General features: G+C 44.5%; 1 protein-coding gene across 1 annotated transcript; it reads left to right on the forward strand.

Annotated features, from left to right (window-relative positions):
* Window positions 1–620: 620 nt before the first annotated feature.
* LOC123154008 (uncharacterized) lies at window positions 621–2,936 on the forward strand. The gene is made up of 3 exons (XM_044572830.1): window positions 621–1,223; window positions 1,449–1,770; window positions 2,703–2,936. Exons 1-3 carry the CDS (start codon window positions 711–713, stop codon window positions 2,741–2,743), a joined length of 876 nt encoding a protein of 291 aa, XP_044428765.1. The 5' UTR covers window positions 621–710; the 3' UTR covers window positions 2,744–2,936.
* The last annotated feature ends 7,406 nt before the right edge of the window (window positions 2,937–10,342 follow it).

Genomic DNA, 10,342 nt, shown 5'->3' on the forward strand with positions numbered 1-10,342 from the left:
TTTGCAACAGATTACCTCAAACATGGTACTGACATGTAAAAATTACGAAAAATGGCACCAATCCGCACCCAATGCTCCAATTGTGGTATCTCTGTGCAATTAACTCCATCGTGTTGTCATTCAGCACAACACACGCAGCATTGCGAGCAGAGGACACCGAGTAGCGCAACTAAAACGCCGGGTGGACCCTTCCAAGCGCTAGCCGATGAATAGCAAGCAGCAAATCCTCGTAGTCTCCTCCGTGCCGTCGCGCTGCCTCGCTCCCCTTGCGCCGGCCGGGCGTGACGGCATACGTGCGCTCGCCGGAACAGCGCAACAAGGGAGCAATGCCGCCGGCCGCTTCGTGGCCGCAACTGCGCGCTGGGAGAGGCTCGCCGATGAAGGCAGTCCACTGGATGAAGGGAAGGAGAGGTGCTGCCGACCACGGCCGCCGCCGCGGCGCGTCTGTTTGGGGAAGGATGGAACCCGTGCGGGCCTGTGTGAGAGGCTCTGGAGCGTGGGCCGGGCCGAGGAAACAACCCGCAGGCCCGAGGCCCGAGGCCCTGGACGGCGATGGGGTCAGGCACCTTGAAATACCCCCGCCTTCGCCTTGGCGCCCAGCGTAACCGCCGCAACCAACAGCCACCAGAGCTCGCCGCAGCGCCAAGAAACCCACGTCTCGCCACCGCGCAGCAGCGCCCACCGCCTCTGCTCTCCAGCGCCGGCGACCGATGGACAGGTTCCACGACAGGCAGCACGTGTGGCTGCGGAGCTGCGTGCACGGCACGTACCTCAACGCCGACAGCGACGGGAAGAGCGTCTCCCTCCGCGAGCGCCGCGAGTCGCTGAAGGCGGCGTGGGCGGTGCACATCTACCAGGGCGATGTGCCGTACCTGCTCCTCTACAGCGCCGCCTACGGCCGCTACCTCGCCGCCACGGCCACGCCGGCGCCGCTCGCCCACCTCGGCTTCCGCGCCGAGCAGCGCGACTACGACCAGCCAGTGGTGCCGGCCATCATGTGGCGGGCCACCGCGACGGGCTTCGGGAACGACGTCCTGCTCCGCAACGTCGGCGGCCGCTACCTCCGCGCCAACGGCAAGCACACCAGCAAGTACCTCCGCTGGAACAACGGCGTCACCGTGGACGACGTCGACAACGTCAGCACCATGATGCACTGGACCGTCGAGCCCATCCCCCTCAGAGGGCCGGACATGCCTCAGCCTGGCTTTGCTGCCCCGATTCCGGTGAGTTCGCCATGACCCGAGGCGAATTGGGTGTCGTTTATTTGCACCGAGATTGTGATTTGTGTTAATTTCATTCGCCCGAGAGAAATCTCTGGTTCTGTTCTTGCCAAATGTGCAGTTCTTGCCGTTGGTTGCCAACTCTGGATCGCATTTGTGTTTGAGTTTTCAGTCAGGAAATTCAGAGTATATATCACCTGAACAATAATAACCATGGTTTTACTGCAGGGCCGCATCCCCCGAGAGCTGTCCGTGATGCTGGGACGCGAGCGAGGGGCGTGGCGGCTGATCCGGTTCGTGCGAGCGAGCGCCGAGGGGGAGTACGCCGAGGACGGCAACGGCTGGACCGAGTTCCAGTTCAGGGGGAGGTACGTGTACCACCTGAGGAACCAGCTGGCCAAACGCATCAACGCCGAGGTGCACTTGTTCGAGCTCGCCATGTGCGTCCGAGCGGGCCGCTACGGGCGTTTGACCCCGCTCATCACCAACCTGCCCCACGGCTGCAACGGCGAGACCCTCCAGATCGTCGCCTACCTCTCCGAGACCCCTGGTGAGAGCCACTCTCCATGTCAAGAAGTGAAACAGTTTACAGAATTTGTTTTAGTCTGCTTGTGCTTCAAAAACAGTTTACTGAAAGTGTTATAGTCTGAGAAAAACAGTTTACTGAACTTTTAGATACTGTTTACTGCATGAACATTTTACTTAGAGTCTTTGTTAGTGGGGTGCTAATCTGATCATGATAGGTTTTGTTAGGACTTGGAACTTTTCTGAAACTGTTGTAGAAAAGTAAAAGTAGTTGAATGGGAACAGTAGGTGCCAATGCCATGTCGATTTATCAGTCCGTGTACAGTGTAAATATTGGTCTGAACTCTGAAGTGCTTCAAAAACAGTTTATTTAAAGTGTTATAGTCTGACAAAATAATTTACTGAACTTTTAGATACTGTTTACAGCATGAACGCTTTACTTAGAGTCTTTGTTAGTGAGGTGCTAATCTGATCATGCTTGGAAAAAGGATATTATGATAGGTTTTGTTAGGACTTGGGACTCGTCTGAAACTGTTGTAAAAGCAAAAGTAGTTGAATGGGAACAATAGGTGCCAATGCCATGTGGATTTATCAGTCTGTGTACACACTGTAAATGATGGTCTGAACTCTGAAGCTAGTAGAAACTACTGGTTCCAAATTTCTTTTCTTGATTCAGATAATTCAGTTCGTCCATATCGTACCATTTTGCCGCTGGTAGAAATTATGGAACCTAAAAAGCCAAATCAAGATCAGTCATCTCGTTTCATCTTTGCAGAGAAGATACTATGTTTCTAACCTGTTAACAAAATTCAGATAGTATCCTACAATAGATAGTGCATAAAAGCTTAATTCCTTGCATATTATATTGTTTCAGGTTTTGACTTCTTGATCTTGTCATTATATTGTTATTGATTATTGGTCTGCTGCCTAACTGCCTTATTATTTCTGTTAATTCAGCCTATGATGAGCTGCGACACCCGGATGTCTACTCACAGTAGAGAAAGATCAGAGCAGGAGTCCTGATAGTTAAACCTCCTCAGAAGTTTGGCCACCTCGGACACAATGACAGCAGAACTGGACGCCTACTTTTGCATGTATATAGATATGGGTTCAGAAAACTCAGCAGCCCTCGTGCTTCTTCTGCTAGCTAAACTTGCTCTGTTCTGTCAATGGCACAGGGGGGTTCTATGATTGAGAACTGTGGAAAGTGTTGCGTGCAGCGTTTGTAGTAGTCGTTTGAGTGTCACTCTTCTGGCATTCATTTCTGTGGTGCTTTCCTGGATGAAGCATTTAACTGTAGGGGTTCTTGCAAAGAGTTGAATGATCTTCCATTCCTTTTAGATGATGAAAAATGCAGTGGTTCTTGCTAAATGAGTTGATGATCTTTCATTCCTTTTGTAATGAGTTGATGATCTTGTGGTTCCCTTAGGCTATGCACTTGATACAAATGCAAAATGTAGCAGGTTCTTGCTGTGAGCTGACGATCGTGCTAGCACTTGTGCTGTTTTCAGTGTTGGCCATGGAGCAGGAAAAAGAATTTGTAATGTATGAACAAAATTCAGATTTTATCCAACAGCACTACATGAAGAAGACTAGTTTATGCACATTACATTGTTTTCAGGTTTTGTACATAAGCTGCCTTCTTTTTGTTTTGATGTCTTGTTTGAGCAGACACTAGCTAGATTTCATTTTGATATACTGGAGCATCTTATTCACTTCATTGCTAGCTGCATTTCTCTTAGATGAAGCATCTGACATCAACACTGATTTGGTGGCTCTCTTTTTTTTTGCCAGTAATTAGTTGATGATCATGAGTTTAGCTATGTGGCTTCAAATTTTAGCTGTGTGGTCCTTTCTAATCTTGTTTGTTGGTTATGTGCAACAACAGCTCCATTTGTTCTTAAGATCCATAGTTCGGAGAGGTTCATTCATGGAAAGTAAACATGCATTGTTTGATGAGTTTGTCCAAATCACAATCCGGTCATCTATCTGCTAAGTACTAGACAGGGAGTCCGAGAGAGTCGAAAGTTTCGGACACAGCGAAAGTGTTTCAGAACTGAAGTGTTTCGGAGAAACCGAAAATTGTTTCGGGGAAAACCATCATAACGGAAATGTTTCAGACCGTCTGGTAATTCTAGGGGGTGCCGGAAATGTTCTGGCACAACAGTTAGTTTTTTTCCTTTTTTTTTAATTTTGTTTTCTGTTGTTTTCATTCGGGTTTCTTTGTTTTTTTCGATGGTTTTCTACAATTTTCGTTATTCTTCATTACATTTTGGTTTTGCTTTGTTTTTGCAACAATTTTCACTCATTTTTTCTTTTTTCTTTGTTATTTTTCAGTTTTATTTGTTTTATATGGTATTCTTTGGATTTTTGTATACTTTGATTTTCTATGTTTTTCCTTGCTTATTTCTTGTTTCTTCACTTTTCTTTTTCTGTTTTGTCAATTTTCTTTGATTTTTTGGTTTTAAACATGTCTGCTTTTATTATTTTTTCCAACACATTTCTACTTTTGTACATTTTTCATATACATGTAAAACAAATTATACACATTTAACATTTTCAAGTGCATGTTTATCCATTTTTGCAAAAACATGTTTTGAATGTATTTTTCAAATGGATGTTTAACAGTTATTGCATAAATATGTGTTGCATATAATTTTCAGATACATGTTAAAAAAATTGAATGATAATAAACATCTTTTTAACTATGTAAACACTTTTTGTACATTGTATAATTTTTTTTGGAAAATGTCACAAACACTTTTTTTGGTTGAGATTTTTTTTAAATGTGACGTACATTTTTCTGAATGTACGTAACATTTTGTTTCATTTTCATAAATATTTTTTACAACATATAAACATTTAAAAAAATATCACATCATTATTTTTGAAATGTGTGACATTCTTTAATTGCCACAAACATTTTTTCGTACACGTGATTAACATTTTATGTACACATGATAAACATTTTTTTGTACACATGATACACATTTTTTTGTATACATCATAAATATTTCTATTTTTTCTTTCATGTTATACATATTTTTTTATACATCAGAAATATTTTTTCATATATGTATACATTTTTCAAATACAAGAATAGCATTTTTAAAAAATATATTTTGTAAAGCGTTTTTTTCCATATGGCGGCTGTTAGGCTGATCTTTGACAAAGATCAGCCGGCCCGCCAACCATCCGATTGTGTTCTCCTTGCCGTCAGATCACAGGGAGCTCCTATTTGGCGATTTCAGCGCCGCTTAGCGCTCCTGGCGCTCACACACAACTCCTAGCGAGCCGGCCCAATAATCTCCTTAAAAAAATATGTTAAGTGTTTTTTTTCTAAATATGGCGACTGCTAGGGCTGATCTTTGACAAAGATCAGCCGGCCCGCCAGCCATCCGACTGTGTTCTCCTGGCCGTTGGATCATAGGGAGCTCCTATTTGGCGATTTCAACGCCGCTTTGCACTCCTGGCGCTCGCGCGCGACTCCTAGCGAGCCGGCTCAACAATCTCCTTAAAAATAAGACACGAATCAAATATATTTTCAGCATCATTAGATATGGGAGAGGTGGGAATCGAACCCGACCAAGACAACTTAGTTGTCTACAATGCGAAAATAGTGCTATTTAATACTTCTTTTTGGACAACATTAACATATATTCTCTACCCTTATAAATCATGGCGCGTCTCCAGCTTAGTTGCCTAGGATTTGCAGTAGGGGCTGGTACGTCTATTTTGCATCATGTTTTCATATTGATATTTGTTTCATTATGCACTGTTATTTCACTTTATGATACAATTCTTATGCCTTTTCTCTCTTATTTTGCAAATTCATATGAAGAGGGAGATTGCCGGCAGTTGGAATTCTGGATCGGGAAGGGCTATATCGGAGGCACTTATATTGCACAACTCCAAATGACCTGAAAACTGATGAAGAATTATTTTGGAATAGATAAAAAATATAGGCGAAGTAATCAACAGAAGGGGCTACACCAGGAAGCCACAAGCCTGGGGGGCGCCCCACCCCTAGGGCACGCCCCCAAGCTTGTGGGGCCCTAGCAGGCCTCCGAAGCACATATTCTGCTATATGGTGCCATTTTGACCTGAAAAAAAAATTAGAAGAAGGTTTTCGGACGAAGCGCCGCCGTTTTGAGGTGGAACCTGGGCAGGAGCACTTTTGCTCTCCAGCAGAGCGATTACATGAGGGGAACTTCACTCCGGGTGGGGGAAATCGAAGCCATCGTCATCACCAACGATCCTCTCATTGTGGGAGGACCAATCTTCATCAACATCTTCACCAACACCATCTTATATCCATCCCTAGTTCATCTCTTATATTCAATCTTTGTCTCAAAACCTCAGATTGATACATGTGGGTTGCTAGTAGTGTTGATTACATCTTGTAGTTGATGCTAGTTGCTTTATTTGGTGCAAGATTATATGTTCAGATCATTGATGCTATTTAATACCCCTCTGATCTTGAACATGAATATGATTTGTGAGTAGTTAATTTTGTTCTTGAGGACATGAGAGAAGTCTTGTCATAAGTAATCATGTGAATTTGGTATTCGTTTGATACTTTGATGATGTGTATGTTGTGATTCCCTTAGTGGTGTTATGTGAACGTCAACTACATGACACTTCACCATCTCTGGGCCTAAGGGAAGGCAGTGTGGAGTAGTAATTAGATGATGGGTTGCTAGAGTGACAGTAGCATAAACCCTAGTTTATTTTGTAAGGGGTTGATTTGGATTCATATGTTTCAGGCTATGGTTAGATTTATCTTAATTTTTCTTTCGAAATTGCGGATGCTTGCGAGAGGGGTTAATCATAAGTGGGAGGCTTGTTCAAGTAAGAACAATACCCAAACACCGGTCCACCCATATATCAAATTATTAAAGTAACGAACGCAAATCAAACAAACATGATGAAAGTGACTAGATGAATTCCCATGTGTCCTCAAGAACACTTTGCTCGCTATAAGAGAAAGTTCCAGCTTGTCTTTTGCTATAAAAAGGATTGGGCTACCTTTCAACACCTTTGTTACTATTACTACCTGTTGCTCGTTACAAATTATCTTGCTATCAAACTATCTGTTACCGATAATTTCAGTGCTTGCAGAAAATACCTTGCTGAAAATCGCTTGTCATTTCCTTCTGCTCCTCGCTGGGTTTGATACTTTTACTTATCGAAAGGACTATGATTGATCCCCTATACTTGTGGGTCATTAAGACTCTTTTCTGGTGCCTTTGGTGAGTGGAATTTGGTAAGGAAACATTTATATTACGTGATGAAATTTACTGTCACTTGTCACTATGAAAAAAAAGCCTTTGAGGGGTTTGTTCGGGCTATCTTCACCTTGATAGGAAGCACAAAGAGTTGCCCCTCAACCTACTGCACCTATTGTTCAACCACCTGATTGGAACTTGCCTTTTGAAATTATGTGTGATGCTAGTGACTATGTTGTTGGTGCTGTTCTAGGACAAAGAGTTGATAAGAAACTAAATTTCATCCATTATGCTAGTAAAACTCTAGACAATGCTCAAAGAAATTATGCCACTACTGAGAAAGAATATTTAGTAGTTGTGTTTGCATGTGATAAATTCATATCTTATATTTTTGATTCTAAAGTAATTGTTCACACAGTTCATGCTGATATTAAATATCTTATGGAAAAGCAAGATGCTAAACCTAGGATGATTAGGTGGGCTCTTTTGCTACAAGAATTTGACTTGTATATTATTGATAGAAATGAAGCGGAGAATCCCGCAGCTGATAATTTGTCTAGAATGGAAAATGTGCTTGATGGCCCACTACGTATTGATGATAGTTTTCCTGATGAACAATTAACTGTTATAAATGCTTCTCGTAATACTCCTTGCACTACAAAAAAAGACACATCCATGACATTTTGGGCTGAATGGATTTTTTTCTGTCATGCTTATGACACTTCTATGACGATAATTGTGACAAAACCCGGTATCATCATAGATGTGGTGGGATCCTACTTCTATGACAAAAAATCATGACAGAAAATGGACTTTTCGTCCTGGGCGGGCCGGAGACGCAGCTGCATGACATTCTTTGGACCGTCCATGACGGAAAAAACCATGGTAGAAGCGAGGGGGAGGAAAATATCGGGGAGTTCCTGGTTACGATGGTTAGTTGGGGGCCGAGCGATGCACGGAGGGATTGCGCATTTCTCTCATACACGTACGTGCGTGGGTGCGAGGCGTTGGGCTCTAACTGAACCTGAGCGAGGTGTTCGCCTACTAAACCCGAGCGATTCCACTGGCTATGCGTTACTGAACCCGAGCGATCGATCGATCACTGGCTGTTAACTGAACCCAAAGGTTGGAAAAAGCGGTAGGCGTAAGCGAGGCGGCTGGCCTTCGCCTAGTGCCTAGGTGGTGCTTAAACGCCCTAGGCGCAGCCTAGGCGTTAATATAGATTCTACTATCAGGGTGTATTTGCTGTTATTATATGTGAACTGATGTTAATTTAGGGAAGATAAATAAGTTAACTACCAGCTACTACCATTTGAATATGTGATGTTTGGCATTTCAGTGCAATATGGCATGATTTCTCGCTTGGGTAAACAATTTGTTGCATGCACCGCCTTGACTACCATTTATGCCCTAGGCGAGGCGTTTGGCCATCGCCTAGCGGCTAGGCATGCCTAAGCGCCTCCTAGGCACTGCCTTTTGCAACAGATACTGAACCCGATCGAGCGATTCCTTCGCTACTGCTGCTAACTGAAGCCGATCGAACCTACAGCCTCGTGATGAACAGTGAGCGTTGTTGGGGTTGGATGAACAGGACCCCATGGTAGAACAGGCCGTTTGCCGCTGGATGAACAGGACCCCGATCGAGCCGGTTGGGGTGGATGAACATGACCCCGTGGAGGGATGCTTGAATAGTAGCCGGTGGAGGCTGGATGCACAGGACCCCGTGGAGGGCTAGTTGAACAGTAGCCAGTGGAGGTTGGATGAACAGGACCCCGTGGATGAACAAAGTAGCTGGTGGAGGCAGGAGGGAGATCCCATGGATGAACAGTCGTAGGTGGAGGCTGGAGGAGGTCGACGGTGGATGAACAGTAGACCGTGGAGGATGGAGCGAGGCAGTAGACGGTGGATGAATAGTAGCCCGTGGAGTCCCGTTTTGTGGTACGCCACACCCCTCCCGATGGATGAACAGTCGTAGGTGGAGGCTGGAGGAGGTTGAAGAGAAGTCCATTTCCTCTGTTTTGCGGTATGCCACACCCCTCCCGATGAACAGGACCCCGCTTCGACCGTAGGAGGTCGAAGAGAAGTCTGTTTCCTCCGTTTTGCGGTACGCCAGACCCCTCCCAGTGAACAGGATTCTGTTTCGACCGTAGTTAGGAGGTCCCAGGCAGGAGGCCTTGCCTTTTTTATCATTGCTACTTCGGTGCTAGCCTTCTTAAGGCAAATTTTGTTTAATTTATGTCTGTACTCAGATATTATTGCATCTACTGACTCTTGTGTATTCGAGCCCTCGAGGCCCCTGGCTTGTAATATAAAGCTTGTATTATATTAATTTGTGTCTAGAGTTGTGTTGTGATATCTTCCCATGAGTCCTTGATCTTGATCGTACACATTTGCGTGTATGATTAGTGCATGATTGAATCGAGGGCATCACAAGTTGGTATCAGAGTTGACTGCCTGTAGGAATCCCCCTTTCCAACTCCTTGGCCAAAGTTGAGTCTAGTCATTGGTAAACTTTTACTAACATGGTTGTGTGGCTTACGAGCCCACATCGCCATTGGGTGGTATTAGGACCTTTTATTCCTCATCTGTACTCTGGGACTCTGATCTCTCTTCTATTTGGGTTATATGATTTTACTAACTCTGACTCTAGGTTCTCGTAACTACTTCCTCCTGGAGATCCCCTCACTCCAGATGATTACTTGGTGCACCAGAAGATTCTGAAGATAATCTCCGATGTTCTCTCGAGACTTTGTGCCCACCGCTTTTGCTATTCCTGACCACCGGTAAATCCTTATCGATAACTACTTACGCTTGTCGTTCATACCTTCATTTCCAGTTGCCCTTGTTATCAGTTGATACCCTGAAAAATTCTCTGATATTCCAAGAATCCTTTGAGCCTACTGCTTTGCAGCTCTTTTCCGCATTAATACCCCCATGAACAATTCCGCGCACTTATCGGGGATCCGTCCATCCCCATTTGTTTATGTGTCTTGCAAAATTCTTCGAAATACTACCCGATCTTTTGAGAATCCTCTGCAGCCTATGGCTCTTGAAATTCTTGTCTACCTGCATTATGGTTAATTCCAAATGCCTAGCAATATTCATTGACGTCCTTGCCTTATCATCTTGAGACCCTTGATTCAATATGTTGCGAATGCTCGCTAAGGGAGTCCTGGATTAGGGGGTGTCCGGATAGCCGGACTATAACCTTTGGCCGGACTGTTGGACTACGAAGATACAAGATTGAAGACTTTGTCCTGTGTCCGGATGGGACTTTCCTTGGCGTGGAAGGCAAGCTTGGCAATACAGATATGTAGATCTCCTCCCATTGTAACCGACTCTGTGTAACCCTAGCCCTCTCCGGTGTCT

This window comes from Triticum aestivum, chromosome 7A (assembly GCF_018294505.1).
Source record: "Triticum aestivum cultivar Chinese Spring chromosome 7A, IWGSC CS RefSeq v2.1, whole genome shotgun sequence".
NCBI classification, from domain to species: domain Eukaryota; kingdom Viridiplantae; phylum Streptophyta; class Magnoliopsida; order Poales; family Poaceae; genus Triticum; species Triticum aestivum.